The 17,315-nt window shown below is 39.9% G+C and overlaps 1 protein-coding gene across 4 annotated transcripts in view; it reads left to right on the top strand.

Annotated features, from left to right (window-relative positions):
* The window catches only part of FMN1 (formin 1), a gene marked incomplete at its 5' end in the record, with an annotated part of 399,390 nt that overhangs the window by 86,983 nt on the left and 295,092 nt on the right, over positions 1–17,315 (top strand). For 2 of the 4 annotated variants that reach the window (XM_081291955.1, XM_081291954.1), the window contains one exon: positions 15,497–15,614. The exons of 1 other annotated variant lie outside the window; for it this stretch is intronic. In XM_081291955.1, coding sequence (XP_081148081.1) covers positions 15,497–15,614 — 118 coding nt within the window. Of the gene's footprint in view, positions 1–12,705; positions 14,083–15,496; positions 15,615–17,315 lie in introns of those variants that run through there. One more of the 4 variants, XM_081291957.1, reaches the window with a different exon arrangement.

The following is a 17,315-nucleotide window of genomic DNA, read 5'->3' as shown; positions in this document are numbered from 1 at the left end:
TGTTTCAATTCTAGAGTAGTACTACTGTTTGTAAACAAATACTATAGCCACACTTTCTTCAATATTTAAACTATTTCCTTATAATAAATTTCTGGAGGCAAATGATTTTGTATAAATATTTTTAGGCTTTTGATACATATTACTACATAAAAGCCTATTATTATTATTATTATTATTATTATTATTATTATATATGTCATATATCACATTGTAAGTTTGCATTATCTATACATATACAATGCATGTGTAATACATGTATACATATGTCTTTATATGCTAAATATGTAAGTTTGTTTAATATACAATAAAAATAAATGTGCATTTATGTTTCTTAGTTTTCCATTAGTTATAATTTTTAAAAATTGGAGGGAGTAGTTTCTTTGGATTGTTAACACTTGGACTTTGTTTACTTACCATGACCTATCTATTATAAATGATATTTTTAAAGAATAAAAATGAATTTCAGGGAGAAGAGACACACAGGTGAGGTCTGGAAGGGTCCCTGTGGACACAGAACTCCTTCCATTTTTTTTTTTTCTGTAGAGACCTTATCATGTAGGCATGATTGGTCAAGTAATTAGCTATTGGTGATGAACTCAACCTCAGCCCCTTTACCTTCCCTGGAGGTCAGGGGTGAGGCTGCAACCTCTAGTCCTCCAGTCACATAGTTAGTTTCCCTGGAAACCAATCTCCTATCCTTAGAGGCTTTCCAAAAATCCCCTCATTAATATAAACTCAGGTGTCATTAAAAGGGACTTGCTCCTTTCATTATATCACTCCTGAGCTGTTTTAGGAGCTGGGGCCAAAACCCAAATATTATTACAAAAGATGCTCCTATCACTTATCACATAAAATAATTTTAAGAGCTCTGGCCAGACACCAAAGATGAAGGCCAGATCCATATGTCTTCTTATGTCACCATATCAAACAGCCAGTGTGTATTTCAATTCCTAAGCAACCAGAACTGTGGTCTTGTGGCTGTGGAGGTTGCTGTAAGGAGAGGCTCTGCAGGCTGATTATCCTGTAGTGCTCCTTCAGCATATTTGCAGAGGATCCTGTGCAAATGACAAAGCTCTAGAGGACTGTACCCTATGGTCTGTCACCTCCACTTTTGTATTATGCGATTACCAAATATTGTATAAAATAGCCTTATACTAAAAAACAATTCTTGTCTGAAATTCAAATTTAATTGTGTGTCCTGCATTTTGTTGACTAAATCTAGCAACCCTGGGTGTCACTTTTGGGACAACGTTCAAAACCACCAAATGTATGAGTTGTCCTAGGACAGCATCTATGTATGATACCACCTCAGTAATCCCAGAGAGCCATTTAGAGCATAAACATTAAGAACTTAGCCTTAAAGTGAAGTTTCCATGTTCCAGCAAACTAGGAGCTACTATTAACTGTGCACCTCAGTTTGCGCTGTACCTTGAACCAGGCAACTGAATGTGGTGAGAGACTAAAGAGCCCAAGTGACCAAACTCCTTACACCAAGGGCAGTTTCCTGAAGCTTCCATGAGGGGAATGCTGAAGGATAGTTTGTAAAATGTCTATAAATAAGGCACATGGGTAGGGAGAAAAGGTACTAGGAAGGTGTGGCCTGAGATTGAAAACAGAGCTATGAAAAGCAGAGGAGGTGAACAGTCATCAGAGTTACTTATTGGTTGCAGGAAACTTTGAAAGTAGGACTTGGCATGCCAGCTGTTAAGATACAAACTTTGAATTCATATTGGTGTTTCTAGTTTACAAGGATCATCAGTCTCTTTATTTGTGAATGCTCCTTAGTGAATTGGCTTAATTGTCTGGGGAAAACACAGCATCAGAATCAAATAAATTGCACTTTATGAACTGGAGGATATAATCATCAATTCCACATGCAACCTTGAATTCTCTAAGCCAGTAACAAGAATCTAGAGGTACTGATCACTTTCTAATGCCAAGTTCAGTTCTCTGCAGTATTATTGAGTCTACTGTGCAAATCAGACAAGGGGTTCAGTGAAGACAGCAGCAATACTTGAACCCAGGTCTGAGTATAAAGTGTTTAAATGTTAATCCCCTCTATCTCTTCACTACTTGGATACTTCTGTTTTTTGTGTTGTGTGTGTGTGTGTGTGTGTGTGTGTGTGTTGTTATTGTTGTTGGCTGTTTGTTTTGTTTTAATTTAAGAACAAAAGACATTCATTTAATGGGTAGATGTTAACTCCATAATCAGTGATGATGATGGAGGACCAGGCTCAGAATTAGGTAGTTAGAACTAAAGGAAGTATTAGCACACATAACTCAACTAGTGAAAATACTGCAGCTGCTAATCCGGGGCACTATATCCCTCATCATGTACCAGTCGCATATAGGTGAGGATATAAGCAGATGTCAGTTACCCCACTTTCCTTCACTCTTAAATGGCAATCCTCACAGCGTTAACTAGACAGCACATCAATAACAAATTGCTCTCTGATATGGTGCCTTCGCATGACATGGAAAGGGCCCACATCTTTGTATTGCTTTTTTGAAAGCCAATGAGAATCACCCTCCCACTAAAGCCACAGGATTGACTTGCCCAAATCATTAGGATTAGAATATTCAGGGCAAATGGGGCTAGTACTGCAAGTGAAACGAATTCAGAAATATCAAAGTAGCTTGTTTCTTGAAGGAGTGGGTATATATGTGAGTGTGTGTGTGTGTGTGTGTGAGTGTGTGTGTGTGTGTGTGTGTCTGACAGTGTGAGAAAGAGAGAGACATATGTGGTACAGTAAACGATCAAGGAATTAGCAAGGTAAAAAGAACAATTGCAATTGATGAATTTTTAATGGATTCTTTAAAAAAAATCTTGTCTCTTGAAGTCATAATAAAGCAGTTGGAAAAAAACAAGCTGATATGATTCCAAATCCACATAAAATTTAATTGCTCTCTCAAATTAGTTCCAATTTTGGAATTGGTGTGATGGTTTGGTACTACACTTCAATAAAAATCCTCTTTTGTGTCAACATGCCATTTCCACAATTCTATGACATCCACCTGTATTCCCCACAAATTGCATGGTAATGATAAATCTGGTAACATACCACATTTCTTTGTAAAACAAAAAGAACAATAAACTTAAACACTGAACCAACTTAATGGTTAATGTAGCTGTTAAATTCATTTTTCTTTGATCTTTATAACACTCCTTGTTCTTATTTCCTCTTTATATATTCTGACATGAAATAGTGATTCATATGAAATTTCTACTCTCGATTGTATACACAGAGAAAACTTTGTAGTATACTTTCAGAACCTGAAAGAACACAGTATAGAACTGATTTTTATTTTTTTTAAAATGAGAAATTTCTATGGGAATTTTAGGTAAGCAAGATGGCATATTGCTGTGGAAATATTTTATTCAGTTTCTCTGAAATTCATGTGGTTGTTTTTGACCTCCTTTTTTTTTTTTGTCCCCAAAGTTTCCCTTCTCTGTTCATTGGACTTAGGGTACTGTGATTCTCACATAGTCTCTTTAAACCCTGGTCTCTTTCTCCTCCAAGATGGGGGATGGGGTGGGAATTTGTGGTTAAAATTATAATCCCATATGGCCCATTGAGAATTTGAACTGCAGTAGCTGTTGAACAGAGGCCATTAGAGAACACGCCTATGTTAACATAAAGTTTCAATTTTTATGGCCTAAGTATTTGTCTATTGCCCTTAGGGTTTTTCTGAGTTTAATTAAGTCATTCTGGTTTATTAATATCATTATTTCTAAATTATATTAAGGACTGCAGTTACTACAGACATGTCTTGTATATGAATATCATAAACCTCCCTCTCCAGCTATAGAAAATATATGACCTTGGTTCTGGGAACATTTCTTTAGAGTATTTCATGATACTTTTTCCAGTGTTGAAAATGACCACAGTGTTATATATATTTGTCTTATTAAATCTCCAATTAAAGTGGTGTGCCAAATGGTACCAACAGGCAATACATTTCAAAACTGGGGAAATGTGATTTTTCCTCGCCATCCATGGATCCCTGCAACCATACGTGCTTCAGAGTACGAGTAGTCACACTGGCCATCTGTGGATTAGGAATTGTAGCACATTTAATTCTTGAACAATTCTGAGTTATTATTTTTCCATTTGATACATGTGGACATTGGCTTAAAGAATTTAAAGAAGCTTACCTTCTTGCCTAAAGTGACACAGCTAGTGTATGATCATTACTGAATACTTCATAATGAACCCAAGTGCACCCCATTTCAAAACCACAGCCTTGGCCTCTTCTACTATTTTTTTCTCTGCTCTCTCTTTAACTATATTTAAAAATAGGATCCATGGCAGTTCCTCATTTCTTTCTCCTTGTAACCTTAATGCAGTGATATCTGTTTCCACATTTTTTGTCTTAAAATGACTTCTTATATGGGTATTAAGTTCAAGGAATTATTACTGATTTTGAATTCACAATCTTTGTGACTCTTTCTACTCTCCACAAACTTCTTCTGACTTCAGTAGGCAGTTGGCTTGGGTAACTGCATGATCTGTTTTTCATCCCTGTCTATATTTCAATAGGAAAGAAAAATGTTATAAAATATCATGGCTCCTTCTCCTTCTCCTTCTTCTCATTGTAACAAAAATAACAAACATTTATAATCAGAGGGATTCTATACATATCCTGGCTTTGCCATTCCTGAGTATGTAATCTTAGAATTGACTTAACTTCTTTGAACCTCAGTATTAATTTATAGTAGTGCCCAATGCAGTGGCTCCTCACCACATGTGGTTATTTAATTAAGTCAAATTAAAAACTTGGTTCCTCAGTCATACTAACCATATTTTCAGTTCTTGGAGGCCTCTGTGGTTGGTATTTACCACACAGAATGACACAGAAATGTTTCCCTTATTGCAGAACCTTGCACTGGACCACACTAATCTAAATAGCATTAATGAGAGCTTTCTCATAGACGTATGGAAGGAACTAGGGTGCAAGAAAACTTACATAAAAAACCTAGCATGATGCTTACTGAGAACAACAATGACATCCTAAAAAATTGTTGGTTTTCTTCCTATTCTACCCTCATCCACCTCTTCTCATCCACCTCTACTTTGTTTTAGTTAAGTCTCCGCCTTCTCTAAATTTTCTACTGACTCCTCTAAATTTAAAAATATTTTTAAATGATAGCTGAATCTTTAGAGTTTGAACTAACTCCCAGAATAGCTTTCTCTTAAAAAGAAAATTAAGAAAGAAAAGTAAAAAAAATAACTAGTAATGGCAGTACCCAAGAGGGGTCTAGTTTTACTAATTGAGAAGGAGAGGAGTTATAGGCAGTAATGGGCTTAAATAGCTTATTAGATGCCAGGTCTTCATCTCTACCTTTGATAAGGAACAATTTAACCACAATGAGATGCTTTCTCCACAGACTTTGTGCCTTCTATTGTCGTTATCCAAGTGGGCCAATCATAATATTTTCTTCACTTTTGAAAAGCTCAAAGCCCTTCCGAAACCTGTCCCACGAGAGAGAGCTCCCACTTACCTGCTCCGTGTCCCATTAGCTTCACAAGTTCAGTTATAGCCTTTCTTATTATTTTTAACATTATTTTATTTTGTCATCTACACTACATCCATTTTCATCGAACCTTTGAGATTGGTTGGTGGAGTCCAGTCTTAGAAATATTTTCCAGTGGGACCCTAACCAGTAATGTATTAACAACTTTGAATTTGGTTTTTATATTTGTAAGAGTAAGGAAATTTAAAACAAAGCAGCACCTTTCAAGTCTAAGGAACTGACCTAAAAACAGACATGCAAACAAACAACAAAGGGAAAAGAAAATGGTCAGTGCTCTGCTGTCCAGGACCTGTGTTCCTCCCAGGCCAGGCACTGCTTGGGAACAGCCCTTCCCCAAAGGACTAGAATGGCAGTGTCATTATCAGTATGCTTCAGTTGAGGTTTGAGAAAAGAATGAAAAGAAATGATTGAGGTGGCTTAAAAAATGATTTCTGAAATGATTGAGGTGGCTTAAAAAATCACCTTGGAGCTCAGGAAATATAAAGAACAGGGAAAACTCTGTAACCTTCTGCAGTGCCTCCTGAGACCATGTTAGGCTAATTACTCTCCTCAGGTGAAACAGATGGAAAAAACCAACCCAGAAAGCACTGGCCCTGAAAAACCCAGAGGGATGCCTTGGAAGATTTTTCTTTGGGACTTAATTCACTTGTGGCACAATGGGGCCGTGGTCTAGGATGGCATTGCATTTGTCTGACTGTCCTGGTACACAGTGGAGGGAGCTTGGGGCGGGGGGGTGTAGGGGATTATTCAGTTTCCAAGTGAGGAAGCTGCAGCACAGGGCATCTGTGTAACTTGCCCACGGTCAAGCTTCTTATAGGGGCAGAACATGATCTGAGCCCAGGACGGTGCTCTTAGCTCTTCCCAGTGCCCTTATTTCTTGATCTCTAAATGATCACACACCCTCTTCTCTCCTTTTTTTCCAGTTTCATAACATGCCCAGCCTCTCCTCTTCCTTTTTAGACTCTTCTAGTTTGCTCTCAACCCATTTTCATAGAAACATTGATACCGTCAGGGGGAACCAGTCTTAGAAATATTTTACACCGACTGTTCAGCAATAACAACAACAACAACAAAAAACCCTTAATCACTGAGATCCATTCCTCGAAACAGGCAGGTGTTGCCTGTTTTCTTTTTAACCAATTAGGAGAAACAATTGCAGCTTTTGATAGGCTGTGCAGAGGGGCTAGGTTAGTTGGTGGGGAACTCCACACCAAGAAGGCAGAATGAGTGCTGCGAAACTAGGAGGAGTCTGAAGAAGTCACTGGTTTGGTCTCATCACAGTCCTGTGCATCAGGTAGAAGCAGAGTGTCCTCTCCATTTCAAAGATGTGGAAAATGGGCCTGTGGAGGATGCTGCTGAGGAAGAGGGTAGGATCACAGGGCCTATTGGAGGGTGGCGTGATGGGAGGAGTGGGAGATGGGAAGCCTCGTTCCCCATGGAGATGCTGCACTTGAACAGCATGGCAGGCTCAGCACTCTCCTGACTTTAACTATGTTCATCTTTAAAATAAGGTCCGGCTAGATGATTTCTAATATTTCTAAAGACCCAGTCAGCTTCCCAACAATTCATTTCTACCCAAATTCTTCCATAATTTTATGTCTTTTGTATGACACTTCATCCAATCAACAGATTTTTTTTTAAAAAATATTTTTTTAGTTGTAGACAGACACAACACCTTTACTTTATTTATTTTTATGTGTTGCTGAGGATCGAATCTAGGGCCTCACACGTGCCAGGCAAGCGCTCTACTACTGAGCCACAACCCCAGCCCTCAACAGGTTTTTTTGGATAATCCTGACATTATAATTTCCTCAGCCCTTCCCTTTCGTACCAGACATCGTTCGTTAAGTTGAAATATATTTCTGAACAACAAGAACAAAGGTCCATCTTTACCTGTGATCCTATTCCTCCTATTCATAGTGTACTTATTTTACCAAATCCCTTGCTCTTAATTTTTTCCCCCACACCCTTTTAAAAAAATTAATATTTATTTTTTAGTTATAACTGGACACAATATCTTTATTTTATTATTTTTAAGTGGTGCTGAGGATCAAACCCAGGGCCTCGTATGTGGTAGACCAGTGCTCTACCGCTGAGCTACAAACCCAGCCCCTCCCCACATACTTTCTACACTCTTATTTATCCTTACTAATTTTAATTCCACTTTCTACTTGTTTCAAGCAATTGCCACATGAACCTATGAAAATAATTTTGAGAGGTTAGAAGCAATTAATCATTAAAATCAGTCCCAGAGTTTGAAATAAACTGGTCAAGGAGAAACAGGACAATTAGCCTGACAATGGAAGCAATCTCCTTTGCCTTTCTGGGGGCTCTTTGAGATTGTGGAGTAAATAAATCTAACTTGAAAAACATGGGAAAGGGCTCCATAGAGGATGGGGGCTTTCAGAAGTTTTCTTTCTAGGCAGTGTACAACTTGCACAAAGTGATATAAAAATAGTTTTTAATGCTGATTTCTTTAATACATGAAGGTCACAGAGCTAAGCACTACAGCCTGTAGGTGGTGATGTGCCTTCTGTTGTAGTTCTTTCAGTCTTATCTCAACAGTATCCACTGGCTGGACTGATGCCCATATGTTGTCCTGAAGTAGAACTAATTCCACCTTCTATCTAGTTTGAGAGGATGGTGAAATGGTAGGAGGGTTCACTGGTAGGACATTTTCCCCACAAATATTAAGTAAAGATTTTTAAAAATTTTTTTTAGTTGTAGATGGACATGATATCTTTATTTTTATTTATTTATTTTTATGTGGTGCTGAGACTCAAACCCAGTGCCTCACATGTATGAGGCAAGGGCTCTGCCACTGAGCCACATCCCCAGCCCCCTATGTTCAGATTTTAAATAGGAACTCTCTAACAAATAGTTATGAAGAGTATCATGTGGATCAAATGCTGCTTAGTTATATTTTTTCAAAGAGAGGAGAGAGAGAGAGAGAGAGAGAGAGAGAGAGAGAGAGAGAGAGAGAGAGAGAGAGAGAGAGAATTTTTTTGTATTTTATTTATTTATTATTTTTTTAGTTTTCGGTGGACACAACATCTTTGTGTATGTGTGGTGCTGAGGATCGAACCTGGGCCACACGCATGCCAGGTGAGCGCGCTACCGCTTGAGCCACATCCCCAGCCCCCTGCTTAGTTATTTATCCTATATTCTGACTTAGTTGCCTGAGGTGGACCATTTGCATTTGGCCTTTTGCACGGATGTGGCTATTGGACAGTTTATGTGTCTCATTACAACTCAAAGAGAACCAGTTGAGGTTATAGTGGGTTGTAAAGAATGAAAGTTTTGGCTTCCACTGGTTTTGCATAGCAGGTGCTTCCCAAGTATTTATCACAATGTGATATGACACTGAGATAAATAATGTCCAAGAAAGGTGATTATCTCCACTCCTGGAAGTATTTAAACTTTAAATAGACTCATTTTTCAAGACCAACCCACTTAGATCACATTTGTGAGTTGCTTATTTGAATATTATAGTCTGAAACACTTTTCAAATCCCAGAATGTCTTCTGGTCATGGGAACTAGTGGCCTGGAAGAGTAAGTTTTCAGATTTCCAAATTACCAGGCTTCTGCTCTTCACTCCTCCTCATATTTAAATGGTCACTGCTTGCTTTCATTCAAAATTGTTTCAGCTCAGCTGCTGCTATTCAGACTGAGTCCTGGGTATAGAGTACTTGGCTACCTTTTCTGAGCAAAGAATTTCCTCTTTCTTGGCTGATGTCCCTCCCAACTACACATTTCATGATGGTGGCAGGGTGGAGTGTCTTCATCTCTGTACACCAGACCTAATTGGTGCTCATTAATGACACTGGATGAGTGAGTCTTTGCAATTGAAGTTGTGCTTCATAAATGAAGGGAATAGTAGGAGGAAGCTGGAAAACCTCTTGATGTGCTCAATTCCAGCAGATTCTATCTTGTCTATGGCCAATAAACAAACCTGCTAGGTGTTACTGGAGTTTTTGCTTGATTTTTCTCCCCCTAAGAAGCATCTCTAGACTTCTTCTGAACTAATAGCATAATGGGCATCCTCAGGGTAAGTTTTCATGAACTCATTTATACTTCAGTATCATCCTGGAGGAGAAGTGCATCTTGCATCTTAGAGTCCACCAACAAGCTGGACTGAAGCCCCTGTGTACTTCAAGTCTCAGCTGTGTGTGGCATCCTATGAGGGCAGGAAGTGTAGCCCTGGGCTGTAGAGGAGTGGTTAAGAATATGGATTCTAGAACCTGTCTGTCTGGATTCAGATTCTAGTCCTACCATTCTGTGGATCTCTAAACATGTGCAAGCTGTTTAATATTTCTGTGCCTCAATTTCCTAGCAGGAAGAGAATAATAATACTGACTTTATATAGTTGAGATTTATATCAAATGGTTAATGTATGTGGAGCACCAAAACCAGCTTGGAACATAGTAAATATTCAAATGTTAGGTATTATTTACATCATTATTCCCCATTCACTAGCTTAGTTAGTTACCTTCTTTTGGTTTTGGTTTTATTTATTTATTTTAATTTTTTAATTCTTGGTTTCTTAACTTTTAAAATGAGCCTCAAAGCACCTTACATTGTTAGGGCCAAAGAAAAATCTCCTTGGACCAAAGACTTGCCCCACTTTTCATGAAATTGGTGGGTATTGAAAGGATGCTGAACCTTATAATTTCAGTTCCACAGTGTGGAAGAACTAACACACCCTTCCAGTTTAGGTCCTATTTTTGTCTGTTGAGGGGCCTGGAAACTTATTTTGGAAATCAGTCATTAGTTGTGTTGCAGAAAATGAAAGGTTCTCACCAAGTATATGTGGTATCTCCACCCCTCACCCATCTTTGCATATGTGTCTCTTAAGAAGAATGATCTATGATCTGGTGAGATAATTTTTTCTCATAATCTTGAAGAAGCAGAAGTCTGACTTTTATCAAAAGGCATTTCCTCTAGACAGCAAGCTTGTGCTGAGACTTAAATGACACCATTGATTTTTTTTCCTCTAGTGTGCTGGTGATTTTTGATTTAACTTTTACTTCAGTTAATAATCCCCAAATAAGTTAGAATCAGATGCAAAGAGGAAAGTACCCATTTAGACACAAGATCAAATCAAGGTTTAGAAGGTGGTCTCTTATTTTCCTGATAGGTGTTGGTGGGTTATAATGATATGTACCTTTTAAAAAAAAATGTGTGAGGGTTCCTTTTGAATATATTGGAAAAAAAAACATTGTTGCAATCAGCATTTCTCAGTATTAATGAGCATTATCTTTAGTATTAGAGAATGTGACTCAAGTTATCCAAGGGTGACTTGCAGCCATTCCCCACTTCAGATAAAGCAAGACTGTCATTTTGCTGGTTGCTATGGCTTCTGTTTTGCAGAAGAAATTGCTGTTTGTGTTTAATACTTGGCTGCAATCTTCTTGGAGGTTTGCTCAAAGAGATTTGCCAATATCCATTAAGCCAGTTTGACTCTTCTCTCAATCCAGCACAATGCCCTGTCCATTCCAGCGGCTCACTATGTGTCTGCTCACTGAACTAGATTTGAAAAACATTGAGACTTTCAGGTACAACAGGAAGGTGTCCCAAGAGGCAGGTAGGCAGCTAGGAAACAGTGCTTCAATTTTCCCCCTGTCCTTAAGTTGCCAGGTTCCCAGCATGTAACAGAGTGGTAGATATTACATTAAGCTGATGTTTAGAGGTTGTTTTGTGTGTCTTTTTTTTTTATTTTAAAGATAGATAGATAGATAGAGAGAGAGAGAGAGAGAGAGAGAGAGAGAGAGAGAGAGAATTTTTTAATATTTATTTTTTAGTTTTTGGCGGACACAACATCTTTGTTTGTACGTGGCGCTGAGGATCCAACCCGGGCCGCACACATGCCAGGCGAGCGCGCTACTGCTTGAGCCACATCCCCAGCCCCTCTTTTTTTTTTTTTTTTTAAAGGCAAAATGGGTCTGACAAAGACTTCAGATGTTTTGCCCAGTAGGGGAATGTGGATTCTCAGGGATCTTTGATGAATTACTTTGCCTAACAAGGCAGAGCATGTGTTTCTTTGTGCTGTGTGCCAGGTTCGTTTAGGTGTTTGGAGCACTAAAGCAGAGAGGGATGCTCTGCCTTCTTCTGCTACCAGGATTCCTAAGGAAGCCAGGAAGTCAAAGCTTGATGTTGGCACAGGAGTGCAGCTGGTAATTATTCCTGCTGAGCTGTTTACTCTGCCACCTAATGGTTGACAGACACTGGGTGTGGTGGGCGTACTTTCCTAAGTACCTGTTTGTAGAACTCAGGCAGCTAGGGCAGAGCTAAAACAGCAGTAATTTGAAACCAGTAGTGTTGGTTTTCCTTCTCCAGCCGGCAGCTGAAATCTGCATTCCAGATGCAACCTGCGGAGAAGCGGAAGAAAGCATTTAAAAAAAAAAAAAAAAAGACTTCAAGCGCAGTAAATTGACTGCTTTGAAAGTTCTGGGTACTTTAAGATGATCTTTACTTTTTCCCTTTTGATTAGGGCTTGTAAGTGGCTGTTGATGTGGGTGCCCTACTAGTGTAGTTGTTGTTGTTGTTTTGGCTTGGCAGGCCCAGGCCTCTAATCATATTCCAGATGGAAAAGAGGGCTCATGTAAGGAGTAGTTCAAACATTTTCTGCTGATTCACTTCTGAATCCCTTAGGCTGCTCCAGGGGGTGGTTAAGGACTGTCAAGATCAGCTTGCCGCCTCAGCACTTTCAGGAACCTCAACTTGCTCACCAATGAGGAAGTTGAATGCAACCAGGAGAACCGCAGGCACTGGGGCGGAGCTCCTCCAGAAGTCCTGACTGAGACTACGGGCAGGCTGACTTTCCTATGACAAAAAGTCTTTTGTCCAGGGGAATAAATACGGAAGTCCAAGAAGAGCAGCCTCCTGTCCGCGTGTAGTAAAGGTGCGCAGCCTCAGCTGCTCCTGGGCATAGAGCTCCACAGGCTTTTTACGGTTGCCCCGAGCACGCCTCCGTCATCGAGTAAACCGGAAGGGAGGGCGCAGTGACCCGAGGGAGACCAAGTGCATTCTCTGAGCGGCAGAGAGCCTGGCTCCCTCCCGGGTCCTGTTGCTCCCTGCCCTGTAATTTCAGGGCAGATGGAGTGGATAAATTGAGAGAGCACAGCGAGGGTAGCACAAGTCAGAACTTCCTCTAAGGGCCTGTGGAGGCATGGAGGAGGTTGGGAACTCTCTAAATGGCAGTGATGTGTCGGAACCAGAAAAATCCGAAGCTGGACTTGAAATGGCTCAGTCGATCCTGAGTAAGTTTTCTATGAAATCCCTCTTTGGATTTACAAACAAGTTGGAATCTGTGAAGCCTGAAGAGGAGGATGCTGTGCTGAAAGCATTCCGCAGTTTAGATGTGGATCCCACACCTCAGCAGGATGATCCCAGCAAAGGCTCAGATGAGCTGGAGGCAGAGGCTCAGGTGCCACCTGATCTAAGAAATGAAGGGAAGACTGAAAGTGTGGAGAGAGAATCGGAGGGAAGTCAGGGAAAAGCAGAAGCAGGGAGTTCTCCCTGTGGTCAAGAGCTTCTTCCACTTGCTACTTTGAATGTGGGCAGAGATGATGTCATCTGCGTCCGCGGGACCCTTGTGCATACCACCAGTGATTCTGACTCTGATGATGGAGGCCAAGAGCCAGAAGAGGGAAGCAGCACCAATGACCCAAAGTCCTTTAGTGTTAACTTATCTGAGCCATCTCAGGAGCCCAAAGAAAACCCAGGAGGTTCTAGAGAAAATGCTAGCACTGGGGAAATGGATGATGCAGAGCTCTGTGCAGAAAATCCTCAAAGGAGTCCATCTGAGATAAGCAGCAAATTGGAACCTGGCGATGATGGCCTTCAGACAGAGCATAGCTCCAGCCAAGGCCAGGCTGGAGAAGAAGGGTCCCAAGTCCCACCTGTAGCAACAGGCAAGAACTCCAGCGCCGATGTCACTGCAAGTGTCTCTCTCAAAGGAGAAGTCCCTGGAGAGAAGTCGTTCCAGCTTCCAGCTTTTTTCAGTGGGCTTCGTGTACTGAAGAAAGGGACCACAGCAGAAGGAGAGGAGACCATCACTGAAATTAAACCAAAGGATGGGGACCTGGCTTTGCTCAAGTTGACCCAGCCTGTTCAGAAGTCTCTGGTGCAGACAGGGCCACAGACTGTGAAGAGCAGGGAGAGAGCAAGTGATCCGAAGGCCACTCCCACTCTCCTGGAGCAGCTCTCTCAGCTACTCAACATTGACATGCCCAAAACTGAACTGAAGGGAGCAGACCCCAAGTCGCCTGGGGGAGGAGAGATGGGCTGTAGTGCTGATCAGGAGAGCCAGAGGGACTCTGAAGATGTCCAAACCCAGAGTGGCGAGGTCAAGCCAAAACCACCAGAGACTGCTCTGGAGGCTTTTAAAGCCTTATTCATCCGTCCCCCCAAAAAGGGGACTACAGCTGACACCTCTGAGCTGGAAGCTCTTAAGCGCAAGATGAGACATGAAAAGGAGTCACTAAGAGCTGTGTTTGAAAGGTCCAAGTCCAAACCAGCAGATAGCCCGTCTGATTCCAAAAGCGTATGTAGAGTTTGGTTTTGCATTTTATCATAAAATGTGATGCCACATTATTTGTTTTCAGGTTTGCCGACAAAGCGAATTCCAGTTGCCTATCATTAGTGTTCTTGCATGGGTGAAAAATGATTTTAATGAAATCAAATCATCCTTGTAAGGAGTATTGAGTTGGAGAGGAGTGCTTTTCTCTCTTTCAAATATTTCTTGGAGTGTAATAAGAGGGATATATGTAGAGATGTGTGAGTAGGAAGGGGGAAACCCTTGCTCTGAGTTTAAACATCAATAGTAAATACTTATAAAGATTTAGCAGCATGGGAAGCGATGCATATGGAGGTATAGCCTGCGTTTATAGGGATTTCCTCACTGCTTAATTACCCCTCTGTGAAAACTATGATTTCCTTTGAAAGTCTGCCATTTAGCAAAATATGTGTTTCTGATGTAATTGAAATGTTCCATGTTGGCTGTGGGGCTTCCTGATTGAGCACTGAATTTAGAGTGAGAACTGGGTTTTAATTCTAACTCTGCCATTTACCGGCTGAGTGACCTTGATAATTTCTGAGTCTCAATCTCAATGTGCAAAATAAGGAAAATAACCCTTACTTTATGTGGTTATCATGAAGATTAAATTAAGCTCTGCATAAAATGTATCTAATTCATGAAAACAGTTATTCAAAGAAAATAACTTCAGATAATGTATGTATAAAGACTAGGAAGCACCTGTCTGGTAGATATTAAATGTTCATAAAAACAATTAATAGAATTTATTTCTTAAGATCAATTCAGAATGTGATTACCACTCCTTCCTGTATATTTACTATGCTCTTTTGAATCAAAAATTCAAGTCATTAGAAAAATGTTCTCAGGTTGTGGTTAGAAACTAAACAAAAAATAGCATTCTTATAGATGTAAAAATCAATTCCTATAAAAATAACTTGAATGTGAAGGCAATCTCATTCATTTTTTTAATAGGAAAGAAAGAATTAAGAAGTGTGGAACATATAAAGAAGTGTATCTTGGCCTGTGCTAATGTTCATGGAAAATGCAAAATTAATCCTTGTTAGTCCTGGAGTTGTTTGGAATATGATTGTAAATAGTCTATAAATGTACCGAAATAGTACGTTTGTGTCTGTTTCTTCAACTCAAAGTTTATTTGTGCTTTTAAAAAATAGCCTTTAAAAAAAAGCTATTAAGGGTTGTGTAGTACTTGGCCTTAATTTTCACCCCAACTGATCATTTATACTTCTGGAAAAGAGTTGTACCTTAGTAGGATGTCTTGACTGTAATGAATGAGAGCAGTGTGCATCTGGCCATTAAAATTAATATTAGAATTAGTGTTAGCATGTTTGTTTTCAATAATTAATGGGCTCTGGCCACATTTCATTTTACTGATTTTTTTTTTTTTTTTCCTGCTTTTCAACAGCCTGATCAGAGCCCTACAGAGCAGGACGACAGGACTCCTGGCAGACTCCAAGCTGTCTGGCCACCCCCAAAGACAAAAGACACAGAAGAAAAAGTGGGACTGAAGTACACTGAAGCAGGTAATGTGAAAGGAAGTCAGGCACCCAGGAACAAATCTCTTCCTGCAATAGCTTTTAGCACTAGTTCAGTAGACTCTCAGGATTTGGGGTTTTGTTTCATTATAAAATGTAATGCTGAATGCTTCTCTTTGGTTCTGCTGTTAAAGAAAACCTCTTTGCACATTTACTGCTAGTGAGATGAAAGGTGAATGCTGTGGAATGAATGGAAAGGGGGCACTTGTGTCAAGTAGGAGAGCCTTTGGGGAGCAAATGGGGAAGGTAGATTGCACATTTCTTGGGAAGCAGCAGGTGGCTGGTGCTCATATAATGTATGAGTGGGCAGTGTTGTTGGAAGATGCAGAGTATGGTTCTCCAGAGCTGTAATCTGATTTCTTGTTTGTCTCTTGAGTAATGCTTTTGAGATAAAGGCACCTTGTGCAGAGTGAATGTACAGATACCGTATCGTATCAGTTACTCGTTCACTTTCGTTAAACAAAGATTTATTTAATGCATGGCCAATTTAAAAGCAATCTAACTCTCTGGAAAACTTCCCAGGAAATTTTCTTGGGTCTATTTAAATGGAATAGGAATCTAGATATTTTTATTCTTTAACTGAAAAGTTACAGATGGATATATTTTAATATATCTATCCAGTGTGTGTGTGTATCTCTGATGAAACCTCTTTGCCTTCTTTCTGATACTTGGGAATTACCTATTGAAGGAGTCTAGGGACTGTCACTCCAAAATGTGGTGCCCTGGTACACTTTAATTTTACTTTAAAGGAACTTAAAAAGTAGCAGATGCACTAGGCACAGTGACTTGAGAGGCTGAGGCAGGAGGATCGCAAGCTTGAGACTGACCTCAGCGACTTAGTGAGGCCTTAAGCAACTTAGTGAGGCCCTGTCTCAAAAATATCAAAATAAAAAATAAGAAAAGGGGCTGGAGTGTAGCTCTATGGGTAAGCACCCTGGGGTTCAGTCCCTAGTGCACCCCCCTCCCAAAACAACAATAACAACAACAACAAAAACCAGCAGATGCTAGAAGAGATGTTACTGTGATACCTCCTTATCTGTTTAAAGTCTGTATCCACTAAGGAAGAAAGCAATCATCTCTGGGGTTTTTGCTGAGTTTTCTTTTAACTAAATTCATATGGCAGGAAAAAAGTCCAAAGTCTGTTAACATACCTGGGTGGACTTTTGCTAAACACCATTGTCTTCTATTTCAACCCCAGTCAGTATTGGTGTGGGGAGGGAATTAAGATTCTTCTGTAAAGAGAATCATTTGCAATTCTTTACCTACTCAGGGACCCAATGACTTTGTCCCAATCTACCAAATGTTTTTTCAGGCTCTCAGAGGTCCCTAAAAATCATGTACTATTCCTCTAAAACTTGTCTAAATTTCCCATTTCCCCTCCCCCTGTGAAATAAAAATGCATGGGCTTCAGAACCTGCTGGGCTGTGGGCTCACTGCCTTCACGTGCACAGTCTTACTGTGCTTTTCTCCCATCTCATCCATTTACTGTCAGTTCATTCTAGTGACCCTTTAGAGGGTAAAAAAAGCCTTTCTTTTCATCTCTACACTGTATATGACTTACATTTTGTTGGTTGTCTTACGTAGATGTGTATATTAAGATCATTATACATGGTTATAGAAAAATATTTTTTGTAAGTGGATCAACATCTGGGTGGTTCAGTAGGTTTTTCTTTTAATATCAAATATCTT

Source organism: Spermophilus citellus (genome assembly GCF_964194105.1).
Source record: "Spermophilus citellus genome assembly, chromosome: 4".
In the NCBI taxonomy this organism is placed as follows: domain Eukaryota; kingdom Metazoa; phylum Chordata; class Mammalia; order Rodentia; family Sciuridae; genus Spermophilus; species Spermophilus citellus.
Note: the sequence above shows the minus strand (reverse complement) of the source record. Positions and strands in the feature narration are given on the sequence as shown.